This window comes from Canis lupus, chromosome 31 (genome assembly GCF_003254725.2).
Source record: "Canis lupus dingo isolate Sandy chromosome 31, ASM325472v2, whole genome shotgun sequence".
Lineage (NCBI taxonomy): Eukaryota > Metazoa > Chordata > Mammalia > Carnivora > Canidae > Canis > Canis lupus.
The window spans coordinates 613,818-632,167 of record NC_064273.1 but is presented as its reverse complement, the minus strand read 5'-3'; the positions used below and the strand labels follow the sequence as shown (position 1 = coordinate 632,167).

General features: G+C 37.1%; 1 protein-coding gene across 23 annotated transcripts in view; it reads left to right on the top strand.

The window, feature by feature from the left end:
- The window catches only part of HTR1F (5-hydroxytryptamine receptor 1F), a 156,509-nt gene extending 140,320 nt beyond the window's left edge, over nucleotides 1-16,189 (top strand). For 21 of the 23 annotated variants that reach the window (XM_035709320.2, XM_049104629.1, XM_049104628.1 and 18 more), the window contains one exon: nucleotides 13,421-16,058. In XM_035709320.2, coding sequence (XP_035565213.1) covers nucleotides 13,468-14,568 — 1,101 coding nt within the window. In that variant the 5' untranslated portion in view covers nucleotides 13,421-13,467 and the 3' untranslated portion in view covers nucleotides 14,569-16,058. Of the gene's footprint in view, nucleotides 1-13,420 lie in introns of all 23 variants that reach the window. The other 2 variants (XM_025449764.3, XM_049104627.1) reach the window with 1 other exon arrangement.
- Nucleotides 16,190-18,350: the final 2,161 nt, after the last annotated feature.

Below are 18,350 nucleotides of genomic sequence, written 5' to 3'. Positions count from 1 at the left end.
AAGCAAAGCTCCAAGTCATGGCTCTATTCTATCTGTCTTGCGTTTCAGTGCTGAACATTCTATAATATTTTTTTCTATAATATTATTAATTGAAGATGACAAATCAATTACTCTCCACTGACAGCAATTAAGCACTACAATTAATCACTACACTATGTTACTAGATATACCGCTTTGTATATCAGCCCTAGCAAGCCAATGGTATCCAATCAGTGTCAGTATTAATCATTTGTTTTATTTATGATACTCAGTTAATCAAGGTAGCACTTACTATAAAGCTGTACTTTATAAAGTTTATAAAGCCTAAGTAAGGGAAGTCAAAAGAGAGAAAGTGAATTGAAGATGACAAGAGAAGAGAAATACTTCCAATTAAACATATTTACAAAAGAAAAATAGAATTAAGTGGAGAGGCATACATCCTAATCAAGTGAAATACCTTTCATCCCACCAGTTAAATTTGCTTAAAATATAAAATATAATTGATGGTTTTCAAGTGCTGGCTTAAAAAAATAAATAGTTAATTTTTTAAAAAGCAGAGGGAAAAAAAAAGAGATTGTAGTGCTTGAAATTGCTTAAACCTTTCCAGCTTGGTGTGGATAACTAGTTATTATGCATCAAAAAGACTGAAGTTGTCAAATCAAAAATCATCACTAAAATTAGAACTCTTTTAAAAAAATTTTTATATAACAACAACATAAGCAAAATTAGAACTCTTAACCTCACAATAGCTTTCACTGAGTTTTAACACATTCCAACCATGTGATTTTTTTTTTTTAGAAAATAATTTACTATGGCATTTTTATTCATGTTCAGGTAAACTTAGCCATTGTCTCCGCAAACTTTGAGAAAGACTTGTCCAATCTATTATTTTATTCTAGATTAGGAATACAAAATTAAGTATCTAAGTTAAGATATTTACCAGATAGCTAATAATTAATTTGAGAAAGAAATTTTTTAGGGGTGCCCAGGTGGTTCAGTTGGCTGGGGTGTGAGTTCTGATTTTGGCTCAGGTCATGGTCTCAAGGTCATGGGGTCAAGCCCCACACTGAGCTCCATGCTCAGTGGGGTGTCTGCTTAAGATCCTCTCTCTCCTTCACCCTCTGCCCTCCCCCATCCTATACACACTCTCTCTCTCTCTCAAAATAAATAAATGTTTTTTAAAAAGAAATTTTTAAAAATATTCTTCATATCTAGCATATAGTTAAAATTCAACTTTTCAGTAACCTTCCAGTAAAGGTACAGAATTTCTAGATTCTTTGTCTAGTTGCTGGTAATAAACACTTACATAAGACATTATTATATCCAGTGTCAATATGGAGTGAACTATTTGCCTTACTGAATACTCAAGATGAGGTAATGCTAGGCAAGGAGGAAAGAAAGATCATGAACATGTATTTCAAAATTTGATCTCTAGCTTGCTAACATATTGTTTTCCATTTTTAACTCAAATATTAAAAGAGTACATCATTTCTCAGTTATGGTAATTGCACATTGTTTCCTCCCACCACCACCTTCTTATTGTGGAATTAGAAAACTTGGCGGGATCCCTGGGTGGCGCAGCGGTTTAGCGCCTGCCTTTGGCCCGGGGCGCGATCCTGGAGACCCGGGATCGAATCCCACGTCGGGCTCCCGGTGCATGGAGCTTGCTTCTCCCTCTGCCTATGTCTCTTCCTCTCTCCTCTCTCTCTGTGTGACTATCATAAAAAAAAAAAAAAAAAACACTTGGCATTAGAAAACGGCATTAGACAATTACTATAGATACCATAAAAAGAAGACTGAGGTAAAAATAAAAATACTGTAATATTTTTTACCCTGTAGATGCATTTAATGCTTTCACTAATGCTAATGACAATACTGAAGGAAGAGGTTGCTAGCCCCTCTAAAGGACAAATATAAATATTGAGTTTATTAGGTGCCAGGACCTAATGGATTTATATTTAATCTTCAATAACACTTTAAAAGTTTTGACTCTAGGGACGCCTGGTGGCTCAGCAGTTGAGCGTCTGTCTTTGGCTCAGGGCATGATCCTGGAGTCTTATGATCGAGTCCCACATCGAGCTCCCTATAGGGAGCCTGCTTCTCCCCCTGCCTGTGTCTCTGCCTCTCTGTATGTGTCTCTCATAAATAAATAAATAAATCCTTAAAAAAGAAAAAAAACATTCTCAAGTAAGGAAATAAAGACTATTGGTCTAAAAATAAATAAATAAAAGGTTTGACTCTTATCATCTTCACTTCACCAAAGAAGGTGAGTGTTTGAAAGCTAAAATGACTTTTTGAGCTCATACCGGTGAGGAGACAAGCTTCAAATGAAGATTTATTTAACTCAAGCAGTGTGGCCTTTATTCACAATATATGATAGTCTCTTAATAAACTGAAGCCCCAGTATCAGGAATAAACACCAGTTCTTACTACCTTCACAACCCCACCCCTTCCATATTCTCCATCCTTCTTCTGCTCATACACATATACACATTCAGCTTCTTCTATGCTAGGTTTCAGCAACAAATAAAGGAAGTAGTATAACATATTGAGTTTGTGCAGTATTTTCTTCCTTTTCCATAACAGGTGCTTCTATAGATAGTTTCACAGTTCACTGAATGTACTGTAACCTTCCATAAGATTTTTCATTGTTGTGGGACACCTGGGTGGCTCAGTGGTTGAGCATCTGCCTTTGGCTCAGGGCATGATCCCAGGGTCCTGGAATCAAGTCCCACATCAGGACCCCTGCAGGGAGCCTGCTTTTCCCTCTGCCTGTGTCTCTGCCTCTCTCTGTGTGTCTCTCATGAATAAATAAATAAAATATTTTTAAAAATGGGTGGGGGGGGGGAATCCGTGTGTGGCTCAGCAGTTTGGTGCCTGCCTTTGGCCCAGGGCGCGATCCTGGAGTCCCGGGATCAAGTCTTGCGTTGGGCTCCTGGCATGGAGCCTGCTTCTCCCTCTGCCTGTGTCTCTGCCTCTCTCTCTCTCTCTGTCTCTCTCTCTCTCTCTGTCTCTCATGAATAAATAAATAAAATCTTTAAAAAAAAAAAAAGATCTTTCATTGTTGCAATTTGTTTTCCCAGCTTTAGCAGACTACCATGCAGGTATCTCTTGAAAACAATAAACAGAATCATTCATGCAATGAAATATGTGAATATGTAAATTTCATCTAACATCAGAATTGCTCTCTTCTTTCTAAACATTTTTAAGATTTAGTTAAAGCTGGTTAACTTTTCCATGGTTAAAACTGCTTTCAGGGGCACCTGGGTGGCTCAGTGGCTCAGGTCATGATCTTAGGATCCTGGGATTGAGTCCCGCATCCAGTTCCCCATTGGGAACCTGCTTCTTTCTCTGCCTGTGGCTCTGGGTCTCTCATGAATAAATAAATAAAATCTTTTTTAAAAACTGTTTTCATTAAAGGTCTTAATGAAAATATTGCTTCATATTTTCAGTACTCTGTTAAAGCTGCTTTGGTTATTAATTTCCAACAATCACTTAGCAGTGTATCCGCATGTATTATTCTGGGACTGGTCAGGAAACTGAGTCACTAAAATATAATAAAGTGTTTAATGAAGATATTGGAGTTATGTTGATGTTGAACACCAAGGGGGGAAAGATTAGGAAAGTTAAAATGTAATTCAATCCAATTGTTGCCTACAGCACCTTAACCTAAAGTCCCTAAGTAGATAGTTCTCAAAGACTTTCTTGGAAACTATTGTAGTTCTCAAAATATCTGAGAAAATTTCCAACAACTATTTATAAGAGTACACAGAAGCTGCTGTCAATGTTTGACCATGTATCTGGCTGCAACCACCTTCAGAGAGTCATTAACCAGCCTTCTCTTCTACTCACCAAACTTCGTGGGAATTCCTCTCACTATCAAACTCTAAAGCCAGATTTAGAGAAGGATATTCTGGGTAATGTAGTTCCCTACTTCTCCTTTACATTGAAGGTATTGGAAGTTCATAGGGATGCCAAAATGACAACCAACACTCAAGCACAGTCCATCTTTGTAAACTCAGATCAAAATACATGACATTGGCTTTGGAACAAGGCAATATACTGAAAAAACAGTGAGAAGACTATAAGTGAACAAATTTTACTGGGGCTGGAAGGAGGTGGTGAAAGCATCTTGGAAACTAGGAAAAGGGCAGCCCATGTTATGTAGTAACAAAATAATTTGTAAAAGTGTGGTCTCCAGTGACTTGAAAGATAAAATGTGCTTGATGAACTTATGGATCTAGGCAAAATGTTTAAAGTGCCAACTGACAGTTTTTTAGCTGTGTATAATAAGGTGTGGAAAGAAAAAAATAAACTGAAGTTTGCAAGTAAAATTTAGAAGAAATATATGAGTCAGGACTTGCCAAGATAGGAAAACAAAACATATTTCATATCATTGATCTGTCTAGACAGCAAAAGATTCTCGAAGTAAAAGTGGCCTCAGGACAAAGAATAGATCAAGGGTATGGTTGTAATATCATTTATTAAGACTTCAGAAAGCCTTGGGCAGCCCTGGTGGCTCAGCGGTTTAGCGCTGCCTTCAGCCCAGGTGTGATCCTGGAGCCCCGGGATCGAGTCCCACGTTGGGCTCCTGGCATGGAGCCTGCTTCTCCCTCTGCCTGTGTCTCTGCCTCTCTCTATGTCTATCATGAATAAATAAATAAATAAATCTTAAAAAAAAAAAAAAAAGATTTTTCAGGGCAGCCCAGGTGGCTCAGCGGTTTAGCGCTGCCTTCAGTCCAGGGCGTGATTCCGGAGACCCTGGATCAAGTTCCACAGGCTCCCTGCATGGAGCCTGCTTCTCCCTCCTCCCTCTGCCTGTGTCTCTGCCTCTCCCTCCCTCTGTGTGTGTGTGTGTGTGTGTGTGTGTGTGTGTGTGTGTGTGTGTCTCATGAATAAATCAATAAAATCTTAAAAAAAAAAAAATAAATAAAAGACTTCAGAAAGGCTTAAGGGAATACCTAGTAGAGCCCTCAGCTAGTGAAAGGGCTTCTGAGAATCTTAAGGATGTTGTCCCACAGTTCCAATATTCTAAGCAAACCAAAGAGAAGTCTACCTTGTAAAACTATGCATGTGGCATCTGGGGGCCTGTCATGACTTCCAATCAGATTCATAGGGAAACAAAGTTTCTAAAATGAAAAGATTTTCTATAGGCAGAAAATGGGCGGTGAAATTTACTTAACTGTAAATGCAAACTATTTCTCATAAAAATAAAAAAATAAAAAAAATAAAAAAAAAAAAAACAGGATCTCTCTGAGAGCAGAGTCAAGAGCCCAGAGAAAGGATTCAAGAGCCACAGAGAATTAGGGAACCAGATTAACAAGTAGAAGTGGATCTAATGAGGGTACATTTCTAACCCTCAGAACAGAGCACGTTGACAGCATTTGCCCAGATGGATTCAAATCAGTGTCTGCTATATGCCTCGCATTTCCTCATCTTTTTGAGAGAGAGAGATATGTATGTGTGTGTGTTTTAAGTTTATATAAACTTAAATCTGAACACATTCCAAAACTCTACATTTTTGTTCCCTCCCATGTGATATATTTTTGAAGTCACACTTTACATCTTTTTATTGTTTCCCTTAACTAATTATATTTTAGTTAATTTTACTAATTTTGTCTTTTAACCTTCACAATAACTTTGTTATTAATCCAGTACCTTTACTCTGTATTTACCATTTCCAGTAAGATTTTTACTCTCATGTACTTTCTTGCTGTTAATTAGTACTATTTATTTTCAGCTTAAAGAAGTTCCTTTAATATTTCTTATAAAAATGATCTAGTAGCAATGAACTCCTTTGGCTCTTACTTGTCTGGAAAACTCTTTATATCTCCTTCAATTCTAAATGGTAGTCTTGTGAGGTACAATATTCTTGGTTTTCCAACCAAGTCTTTTCCTTCTAGAACTTTGAATATGTCAGGCCAGTATTTTCTGACCTGCAAAGTTTCTTCTGAGAAACCTGCTGATGGTTTTATTGGGGTTCCCTTTTATGCAAACAATTTGTTTTTCTCTTGCTACTTTTAAGATTCTCTCTTTATATTCAACTTGCATCATTTTAACTCTAATGTGTCTTGATGTGGTTTATCTCTTTGGGTTCATCTTATTTGGAACTTTCTGGGCTTATGGAGCTAGATGTCAGTTTCCTGCCATAGGTTATGGAAGTTTTCAGCCACAATTTCTTCATATAAGTTTTCTGCCCATTTATTTCTCTCTCTTCTCCTTCTGGGACCCCTATAATGCAAATTATATTCCACTTGATGTTCCCATAGGTCACTTAGGTTATCTTCATCCTCATAAGTTGTTTGTTTTTGTTTTGCTGCTCTGTCTGGGTGAGTTCCATTGCTTTGTCTTCCAGCTCACTGATCTGTTCTTCTACTTCATCTAGTCTGCTGTGGACCCCTTTAGTTTATTTTTCAGTTCATTTATTGTATTCTTCAGATCTGGGACTTCTGTTTGATATTTTCTATCTTTGAATTTTTCATTGTGTACATCCATTTTTATCCCCAGTTCAGTGACCATTCTTATAACCATTACTTTGAATTCTTTACCAGGTAGATTACTTATCTTCTTATCACTATGGCCTTTTTCTGAGGTTTTGTCTTGTTCTTTCATTTGGAACATATTTCTTTGTTTCCTCATTTTGCCTGACTCTGTGTTTCTTCTATGTATTAGGTGAAACAGTTCTCTCCTTCTCGTTCTTTAAGGAGTGTCCTTGTATAGGTGATGATCCTTCTTATTCAACCTAGCTTTTGGTTGTCTCTCAAACCTTTGTGATTATTTAAACCACCTGATTTATTCTTGATGTGCCCTAGTTGTGGACAGTGTGCCAAGACCTGTCTGTGAGCCAAGGGGAGGAATCTCATTTAGCACCTAGTTTCAGGCTGATTGGAAGTTAGACCCTGAGGCAATAGCTTTTAAATTATGCAGATATATACAGTCATGTGGGACCTCAATCAAAATCCCTTCTAGCCTCTGGACCAGGGGATCTGGAGGTATCCTGTAAGTGATAGTCCCAAAAATTGGGGCTCCAGAGGAGTGTGAAGCTCCAGAGAGGTCTCATCAAGCACTGGAAGGCTATGGGGGAGGGGCAGTGCACAAGGATGATTTCTCCCTGCTTATGTTTTGGGAAACCCTCCTTAACTTCTAGTCGTATGGGAAACCTGAAGCCTGTCCCTTAGGCTGAAGTTCCAGGCTAAGAAAACTGATCTTTTTCACAGGAAGCCTTGAGTTGTATTTCAGTCTGCTGTCTATATAGTTCCCTGAGAGAGGTGGCCTGCCAAGAGCTGTCTTCTGATTGTTACATTATTGGGAGCTCAGGAATCCCAGCCCCCTCAATCATGAGGGCCTGGCAGTTAAAGGATCCCCTCTGTATGTACTGCATGTGCCTGCTGGCCTTAGCTAGGAAACCAGAGTGCAGAAGGTGGGGCACTCTTCCAGGTTTCAGAATAGCAGCAGAGAAATGTTTTGACTGCAGGCATGCACGGGCTTCAGGAATGCAGTGGGAAAGTGTCTTGTCTGTATGTGTGCTGACTTTAAGCTGGGAGCAGGAGAATGCTGTGACATTCTGCAGCATCTGTTGCTCACCAGCCCCAGTTAGTCGGGGGCTGGATGTTATAACCACCCAATGTTTTAACCCGGGAACTGGAGAACACTACAACCACTCATGCTCACCTGACCCCACCAGGGAACAGGGAAGTGCTGCAAACATCTGGGCTCTCCAACTTCTAGAAGGCAGCATGACAGCACTGCAACCACTCACCCTACTTGTCTTAGCAATATAGCAGAAGGATGCGATGTCTAAGCTCACCTACCTTCACAGGGTAGGTGAAATGTGCAAAGATGGTGAAATGTGCAAAAATGGTGTCCACCAGTGCCTCTGTATCCAGGGAGAGTTTCAACTACCTTAAGCCCCTCCAGAAGATGCTTTTAGATTAGCAAATGAATCTCCTTCACATATAGTCTAGGCACTTTTCAAATTGCTTTTCTCTTGCTGGGTCTCAGGACAAGTGAGACCACACCTGAGCCCACTCAAAGGGAAATCTCAGATTTCTACATCACTTTGGGTCCCTTAGATGTCTAAGTCAGAAGTTTAGAGGCTTATCTCTCCAGTACAGATCCTATGGGTTAGGTACCTAATGTGGAGCACCAACACATTTCTCCTCCAGAGGAAGAACCAGACTGGTGAGATCCCCACCCTTTTGTGTATCACCACACCAGGGATGGCTTTTTGGTGAAACAGTATCTCTGCCTCTTCTACTTGTCTGGATGTGGTCTTTTTTAATTCTTTGGTTTTTTTAAAGATTTTATTTATTTATTCATAGAGATGCAGAGAGAGAGAGAGAGAGAGAGAGAGGCAGAGACACAGGCAGAGGGAGAAGCAGACTTCATGCAGGGAGCCTGACTTAGGACTCAATCCAGGGTCTCCAGGATCACGCCCTGGGCGCCGCTGCGCCACTGGGGCTGCCCTTTTTTAATTCTTTGTTGTGGAGAAGCAGTTTTTCTAATTTTCAGATCTTTTTCAGAGGGAAATGATCCATATATAGCTGTAAATTTGGTGTGTCCATGGGAGGAGGTAAATTCAGTCTTTCTATGCTGCCATTTTGCAGAAGTTCACACCCTGTGTTTATACACCTCTGCTTTCCCCTGTACCTTAAAAGGCTTTCACTGGTATCATTAATCACATGGTATGATTAATTCTCCCTCATTTGTTTTTCTAGGACACTATATACACCTCTATTATGCCCTTATTGTATTGTTTTGTTGTATTACAATTATATGTTTGGCTGTTTCATTATTGTGTTAGATTCTTAAGAACAATGTGTTGGGCACCTGGGTGGCTGAGTCAGTTAAGTGTCTGCCTTTGGGGATGCCTGGGTGGCTCAGCAGTTAAGCACCTGCCTTCAGCTCAGGGTGTGATCCTGAAGTCCTGAGATCGAGTCCCACATCCACTCCCTAAGAGGAGCCTGCTTCTCCCTCTGTCTATGTCTCTGCCTCTGTGTGTGTGTGTGTCTCATGAATAAATAAATAAAATCTTAAGAAAAAAAAAAAAAGAGTGTCTGCCTTCGGCTCAGGGCACATAAGGCTCCCTGCTCAGCGGGGAGCCTGCTTCTCCCTCTGCCACTCCCTCCCCCTCAGCCCCACTTGTGTTCTCACTGTGTTAAGTAAATACATAAAGTCTTAAAAAAAAAAAAAAGGACAACGTGTTGTTTGCTGTTTTGTTTTGTTCAGGGATATGTTTGTTTCTTGCCATATTTTATACCTAACAGATTAATCAGCACATAAATAGAACTCAGTAAATATCTCTTAAAGAAATATAATGAGAACACAAAGTATCTAAATTAGAAAGGCAGTAAAAAAAATTTTTGAAAACACTATGAATACATTTCTATTGCAATTTACATATTTAGACATAGTCACTATCCTAAACATCCTTATCAAGAAATAAGAGGTTCATTGTACTGGATATTTGCCTGCATTTGAAGATGGTTGTTACTCTATAACAAAATCTTTACTTTACAAAAAAAAAGTAGTTACTTTGTAGATCTCATTACTAGAACAGAGTTTTTAAGTAAAATAATAAATTTTTCACTGACAGGAAAATGGTGATTAAGGGAATGGGTTTGTCCTAACAATTATTTATGTTGTCATCATAGAGAAATTTGTTAAACTTTGGTACCTCAGTTTCCTTATATATGAAATGAGAAATAATAATTGCTCCTAACTTGTGGCACCTGGGTGGCGCAGTCAGTTGAGCCTTGGATTCTTGGTTTTGACTTAGGTCTGATCTCAGGATCGTGAGACCTAGCCCCACATTTAAGATGTAAAAAAATAGGAATCTGATTGGAGGTCATGTATGAATTAATGAAGGTATATGGCTTACTGAAATTTTAATTATAAGTGGCAAGGAAAATAAAACAAAAAGAAAAAGAAACCCAATTGTGATTGTTTACATTTGTTTTCCCTTTTTTGTTGTTGTTGTTTTTGACAAAAACAACTATCAGAAGATTAGTTTTCTAAATTTAATAATGGGAAGATTTCTTAGAAACCACAATAAATTTTATATAATACATTTTTATTTTTTCTTTAGCATTAACTACCATTTTATTGAGCTTAATTTAGATGCTATGATATGATTCTTAGAGGATTCAGCTGAATTATTAAATAATCCACCTGCTAATTTTAAGTTGGTTTATTTACCAATAGAATTCATTTTTATTATGAAACCACATATAACTATTTCCAAACAGTTTCTCTTTTTCAATATTCTATTCAAAATGTTATTTCAGAATTATTTCTGGAAAGACTTTTATGTCAAAACTCTTTATCAGGCAAATTAAAGTGGAAAGTTATTTTTGCTTATAATATGGAAAATGTCATCACTTTTAAATCAACTCCTATAATACTAAATAAACACAAGATAAATTCCCTTGGTACTAAATAATAAACTAATTAATTAAACAGTAAATAAACACTGTTGGAAAGAATTAACTGATCAGGAAAATATTTAGTTTTTAATTGACTACTTGGTACAAGTTTTATGATGAGAGAATGGCAGCGGGGCAGGGGAGAATTAGACGGAAGGTAGAAACTAATTAATCTACCATGTTTCTAATATGTCTAACTGGCTTGGAGTAAACATTTCATCTGTAACCATTGACTGCCTAAATGTATTTCAAGATAAAATAGCTAAAGACTATGAGATCCATTGATATAGCAAGGATTTTCATAACAATCCCAATGGTACAGCTAACCATACCATTATGCCTCAGGCCCTATGACCCAGTATGGGTTTAGGAAATATGGTCATATGACCTAACTCATATAGCAGAAATTTCAGAACTACTCTCAATTGAGAGGAACTCATAGATGGAATAGCAGTAAAAGAATTAGACAAACAGTGAGTAACAGCCATGTTGGGTTCTCCCAAAAAACCTCACTCCCTGGACCAACAGCAGCAGCAACACCAACACCTGGGACCTTGTTAGAAATGCAAGTTTGAGGGGTGCCTGGTGGTTCAGTGGTTGAGCATCTGCCTTTGCCTAGGTCATGATCCTGGGGTCTCATCAGGCTCTCTGAGGCAAGCCTGCTTCTCCCTCTGCCTATATCTCTACCTCTCTCTCTGTGTGTGTCTCTCATGAATAAATAAAATTAAAAAAAAAAAAAGAAATGCAAGTTTGAGGTCCCAGTTTTACTGAATAGCTAGCTCCAAAGAAGGGGAGAGGCAGTAATCTGTGTTTTTTCACAGTCTTCTTGATGGTACTGAGGAAAACAAAAGCAGAGAACCATGGGTTTAGAATTTCTAAGGAAACTTTAGCTTCCACTCTTTGGAGCTTAGTTGCCCTTCACAAACAGGTAAGTGTTGATACAAATAATGTAGATATATAATGCCTTCTCAATTACACACAGGACAATGACTCATTTTCTGAGTAGTAGGTGTTCACATTTCTTGTGCCACTCAATTTGCTTAGGAGCAAGCCATCAGCATCTGCCTTCAATGAATATTGGAAAATAAAAATTAAATTTAGTACTGATAACCAAACACAGGTAGAATACTAGATATGCTGTACCTCAAGGCTTTATTGTACACACACACACACACTTCATAGGAAGCGATATAATAATGTCAAGTATTTTAAAGTATTGTTTTATGGTTTTTAAAGTATTGTTCCAACAAATGAAACATAATCACTTTAAAGTAAAAATAGGGATCCCTGGGTGGCGCAGCGGTTTGGCGCCTGCCTTTGCCCCAGGGAGTGATCCTGGAGACCCGGAATCGAGTCCCACATCGGGCTCCCGGTGCATGGAGCCTGCTTCTCCCTCTGCCTGTGTCTCTGCCTCTCTCTCTCTCTCTGTATCTGTCATAAATAAATAAAATATTTTAAAAAAATAAAAATAAAAAAAAAATAAAAATAATTTAAGTAATATGGAAGTACAATAATAGTTATAACTAAGAATAAAGTTTCAGATTTCTGTCTTCTCTATCTTTTCTTAAGAAATACTTAGCTGCTGGGCAGCCCAGGTAGCTCAGCGGTTTAGCGCTGCCTTCAGCCAAGGGCGTGATCCTGGAGACCCGGGATCGAGTTCCGCATCAGGCTCCCTGCGTGGAATGGAGCCTGGTTCTCCCTCTGCCTGTGTCTCTGCCTCTCTCTCTCTCTCTCTGTCTCATGAATAAAAAAATTAAATCTTAAAAAAAAAAAAGAAATACTTAGCTGCTAAAGAATTATTTAAAAAGAGGGATGCCTGGGGTGGCTCAGCAGTTGGGTGCTTGCCTTTGGCTCAAATCGTGATCCCGGGATCCGGGAGGGATCAGGTCTCACACTGAGCTCCCTGCATGGAGCCTGCTTCTCCCTCTATGTCTCTGCCTCTCTCTCAATCTGCGTCTCTCATGAATGAATAAATAAATTAAAAAAAGAAAGAAAGAAAGAAAGAAAGAAAGAAAGAAAGAAAGAAAGAAAGACTGATGTAAAACAACACAAACTTTAAAATACTATCTTATAAAAAAAGATTAATCCTATTTCATTACGCTCCAATTGCTCTTGTTTGACTTATAATTAAGCAATAGCATGGACGGAAGCAAAAATTATAAGACATGTTTGCGTGTCCTCTTTCAGAAGTAGTTATATGGTCTAAGCTCACAATGGTGACTTGTAAAGAAAATAATTTCCATTTCAGAGTGGGTGCCATTGTAAGCTCTCCAAGCTGGCAAGTTCACCCTGTTAAGTGAGTTACTTGGTCATATATGTCACTGTATTAGTGAGCAGTGTTTCATGGCTATTTGACTCCAACTAACTTTATTTCATCTTTTTAAACCAAATGAACTACTTATATTCACAAAGACTTCTAAACACTTTGACATTTTTCTAATTTCATAAAATGATCATAGAACGCTAGGGATATACCAAAGATATTTTTAATTATTTCCCCTTTACAAAAATTCCTTTAGTCTCCATGAGCCCAATGATAATGTCTGCAACACAACTGAATTAAGTACAGAACTGTTTATGATTTTTGAATACTGCCTTTACTATGATATTTTCTTATATTATATTACATAATGCATACATATATACTAATGGTATGTGCTATTAAACTTTTTCTGAAGAGATAAGGGAAAACATAGCTAGGATTAATACAGCTTTTAAATGCAATTCTGTGATGGTAAAAATTTTACTGAATAATAGGTTAAGTTTTCTCATAAAAATTGTTTAATTTGAGCTGTATTTGAAGAAATGTTTTGAAAGTTACTGTTTGTTACTGTTCTCATTGGAATTTTTTAATCAAATGAAAAGAAAAGAAAATCTATAATCTTAACTCCCATTTCTTTTAATCCATAGAATATTCTAGGAAAATATATACATATACTTTTTAAACATTTATTCTGAAAGGGAGAGAAAAAATTTTGAACACTTCTCTGAATTGATTTTCTCTTCCTTTGTTACAGGTATCCATTTTTTCAGCTATATTAATCTTTTAATAAAAACCCCAAAAATGGATTTCTTAAACTCATCTGATCAAAACTTGACCTCAGAAGAACTGTTAAACAGAATGCCATCCAAAATTCTGGTGTCCCTCACTCTCTCTGGGCTTGCATTGATGACAACGACCATCAACTCCCTTGTGATTGCTGCAATTATTGTGACCCGGAAGCTGCACCACCCAGCCAACTATTTAATTTGCTCCCTCGCAGTCACAGATTTTCTTGTAGCTGTCCTGGTGATGCCTTTCAGCATTGTGTACATTGCCAGAGAAAGCTGGATTATGGGACAGGTGGCCTGTGACATTTGGCTGAGTGTTGACATTACATGCTGCACGTGTTCCATCTTACATCTCTCTGCTATAGCTTTGGATCGGTATCGGGCGATCACAGATGCTGTGAAGTACTCCAGGAAAAGGACTCCCAAGCATGCTGGCATTATGATTATAATTGTTTGGATTATATCTATTTTTATTTCTATGCCTCCTTTATTCTGGAGGCACCAAGGAACTAGCCGAGATGATGAGTGCATCATAAAACATGACCACATTGTTTCCACTATTTACTCAACATTTGGAGCTTTCTACATCCCATTAACATTGATTTTGATCCTCTACTACAAAATATATAAAGCAGCAAAAACATTATACCACAAGAGACAAGCAAGCAGGATTGCCAAGGAGGAGGTGAATGGCCAAGTCCTTTTCGGGAGTGGTGAGAAAAGCACTAGACTAGTCTCCACACCCTACCTGCTAGAAAAATCTTTATCTGATCCATCAACAGACTTTGATAAAATTCATAGCACAGTGAAAAACCTGAGGTCTGAATTCAAGCATGAGAAATCTTGGAGAAGACAAAAGATCTTAGGCACAAGAGAACACAAAGCAGCCACTACCTTGGGATTAATCTTGGGTGCATTTGTAATATGTTGGCTTCCATTCTTTGTAAAAGAATTGGTTGTTAATATCTGTGAAAAGTGTAAAATTTCTGAAGAAATGTCCAATTTTTTGACATGGCTTGGATATCTCAATTCTCTTATAAATCCACTGATTTATACAATCTTTAATGAAGACTTCAAGAAAGCATTCCAAAAACTTGTACGATGCCGATGTTAAAGAAGTTTATCATTAAAAGGTTGGGATTTCTTGAGAGGAATACCTAAATGAATGCTGAGTGATAAAACATTTCACCTTTTAGAAGGAAATACAAACTGCTAAAATTATAAGAATATAATTCATACTTTAATAGCAACATGAATATAAACTTATTGAGTAAAACATGTTTCTTTTGACCATTATTCTAGAGTACTCAAATGAGAAGATAACTTCTCTCAAATGAGAAGATAACAATATTTCGCCTATGCAATGTCCCTAAAAGGCTAACTAGAAGTATATAATTATTAGTAGTAGCAGTAGTGATTTTCCAGGTTTATGGCTTATAATAATTACAGAAGAGTGTTAATTAATAACACCTATAATTTCTATATCATCCTATGGTTTCATTATACAATTCTATTATTCTGTAGAGAAGATGATTCACCACAAAGCAAACATTTCTCTACCTAACTACTTCTGTCCCCTCTTCATATTATCCTGGGAAAGAAAGGAGGTGGAAAGGAGCAAACAAGAATTTCTGTGGCGCCTGGCCAGCTCAGTCAGGAGAGCAGAAGACAGTGTGATTTGTGATCTCAGAGTTGTGAGTTTGAGCCCCATGTTGGGTGTAGTGATTACTTAAAAATAAAAATTCAAAACAACTAAACAAAAACAAGGACTCCTAATATGACTGGAGGGAATGTCAAAGTCAGAGATTGATATTGTCTTTGTATTTAGATAGTAAAGAGTAATCATAAAATGAGTTAGGCACTGCAAAATAATTCTGAATACAGAACTTGTGCACATTTAACATATTCTTTGTTCAAAATGAATTCCTAGAATGATATTTTCTTAACCATGTATTACCAACATTTGAAATCAAAACATCACCCTAGTAACAGTAACTCAAGAGGATTCCAGAGGAGATGTTCTAATTGCCCCATGTTTACGTAGGAATCAAATTTAAGGCACTAAGTACCCTAGGTTACTCACCATATTATATTCCTAATATCTTTTTTTAAATGTAAAAGAGATTTCATTTCTGTTAATGTTACAAAGCTCAGTTGCTGGGCAGCCCTGGTGGCTCAGCGGTTTAGTGCTGCCTTCAGTCCAGGGCCTGATCCTAGAAACCAGGGATAGAGTCCGGCGTCAGGCTCCCTGCAGGGAGCCTGCTTCTCTCCCTCTGCCTGTGTCTCTGCCTCTCTCTCTCTCTCTCTGTCATGAATAAATAAATAAAATCTTTAAAAAATAATAATAATAATAAATAAAATGTCAGTGATATTTTACACTTCAGAAGTTTCATACCTTCAGTTTAAACATATATCCCTTTTACTAGAGTGAATGTTATAGGAATTCTTAGAACTTTCCTCTGACTTTCAAAACATCTCTAGTTTTTCAATTGATAGAAATCAACAGCAAAGATTCATATTATGCTAATTATAAATATATGTTTTGTATATCTCCCGATCTCTTCACTAGTTCAGTAAGCCAAAACAGTTCATAAGTTTCCCTATTTATTATCTTACTTATAGAAGAATTAAAAAATAAAATAACCATGTTTCTGAGATTTCATTTCATTTGAACCAGCAAGTTGATAGATTGCCTTTTGGAAGGCATAACATCAGCCAAGATCATTTCAAAAACAATACACTCCTTTTTTAAGCTACACTTTTGTATTTTTTTTATTTTATTTAAATTCAAGTAATTAACATATAATGTATTATTGGTTCCAGAGGTAGAGTTCCATGACTCATCAGTCTTATATAACACTGAGTGATCATTATATCACGTGCTTCCTTAATGTCCATCACCCAGTTACTCCATCCTCCCACTCCCCTTCCAACAACTCTCAGTTTGTTTCTTATACTTAAGAGTTTCTTATGATTTGTCTATGTGTATTTTAAATAGTCTTTCCTTGTCAGGTACTTAAGAATACATTACATTAATTTTTTTTATGTATCTATGACACATTACTTCAACCTAACAAATATTTACAGAGTTCTCATTCTGTATAAGGCATTGCGATATACTATATGGAAGGTACAGAAAATAATGAAATAGTCTCTCACCCTTAACACATTTACAATTTAAAAGGTGAAACACAACAGGGAGCCTGGCTGCCTCAGTCAGTAGAGCATGCAACTCTTGATCTTAGGGTCATGCATTCGAACCCCACACTGGGCATAGAGCTTACTTAAAAAAATAAAAAGATGAAACAAAGAGACAAATGAACACTATAATAGAAAAAAAAAACAAAGATCTGGATTGGAAGTTGTTTGCATAATCATGATGATTGAAAGGAAAAGTTAATCATATCTCATTGAGAAAAATCAACAAAATTTCATAAAGAATGTATCTAAAATAGATAATAAATAGCGTTTGAGTAAGAGAAGTGGAAAAGCATCATCAGGAGTGAATCCTGCCAGTATTTCATGAGTCTTGTTCATGAAATAGCATGGCAGCTATTTAGGACAAAAGAAGAAATCAAAAGAGAAATTGGCCATTATTGTGGCTGACTTTGAATGTCAGAAAAAGAAGTTTATAGTCAATTTGGTTGTCTGTCAATGAGTGGTTATCGGTGCTTTTATTTTTTTTTTTTTGGTGCTTTTTAATAAATAGAAATATCACAGGTGTAGATTAATTCTTTTAAAAGTATGTATACTTGAATTGATTTGAGCAGAGAGGGTACCAGTGATTATGACTTCTTGTTAGTAAGCAAACCAGTAATTGAAGCAAGGGGTGAAGTTCTGAACTTAATCCTGGCAGTGGGAATGTAAAGAAAAACAGAAGAGACAGAAGGAAACAGAATCTACAGGATATAGCAAATTTTTTTCTTGACCTTTCTCACTTAAATTTGATCCTGTGACTTATTTATTCAAAGACCTGGTAAAGAAGAAATAATCTGTTGAATTAATATATTTACACCCACCTCAGAAACATATTTAGTTTATACTGGGAGACACAGCCTATTAATCCAAAGGAGTACATGTCCAGCAGAGTAAGGCTCACCCAAATATACATACCACCCTCTACTCTGAGCTGGACTAAAGCTCAAATCCAGGGAAATAATGCTATCAAGTGATAGGGAAGTTAAATCTTCCCTCAGAGCTCAGGGAGTATCAAGTTTATTATTTCTGTGTGTATGAAATCATCTTTAATCCAAAAGAGCCATAACACATTATAGTACTTATCACTTCATCTTTGCATCTCCCCCCATGCTGAAGGTACAGATCATGCTATCCCTCATGAACAAATGTAAGTGATTTCTCTTTGATCTTTACATGGTAGGTAATATCAGGGCTAATAACCTGCCATTTTCTCATTAAAAAGAAAAATGAAGACCCCAAATGGCATCACTTAGGCCAAGTCACCTAACTGAGGTGTAATACCTAATCTAATTGCAGGTTCAACCTTAATCAGAAATGTTAAATATTAACTCTTCAATCAGGAATTTTCTGATAAGCACCAATGAGGTAATCTGTCACCTGGGCCCTCTATGACCCCTAAAGGAATATAAAGTCATCTGCACGGTAAGGCCCCTTCTCTTCCCCTAAAGTAAAGTGACCTAGCCTGCTACAATCCTTTTCTTTTACTAATAACTTCCTTTCCCCACTTTTCTTCCTATGAAAAACTTCCATTTTGTACAATTCCTCAGAGCTCCCAATTCATGAATCACTTAATAAAGCCAATGTGATCTTCAAATTTACTCAGTTGAATTTTTGTTTTTTAACAGTACTTTCTTTGAAATTTATGAAGAACAGATGACACATAACATGATGTACTTCCCTGAATGTATAGAATTTATT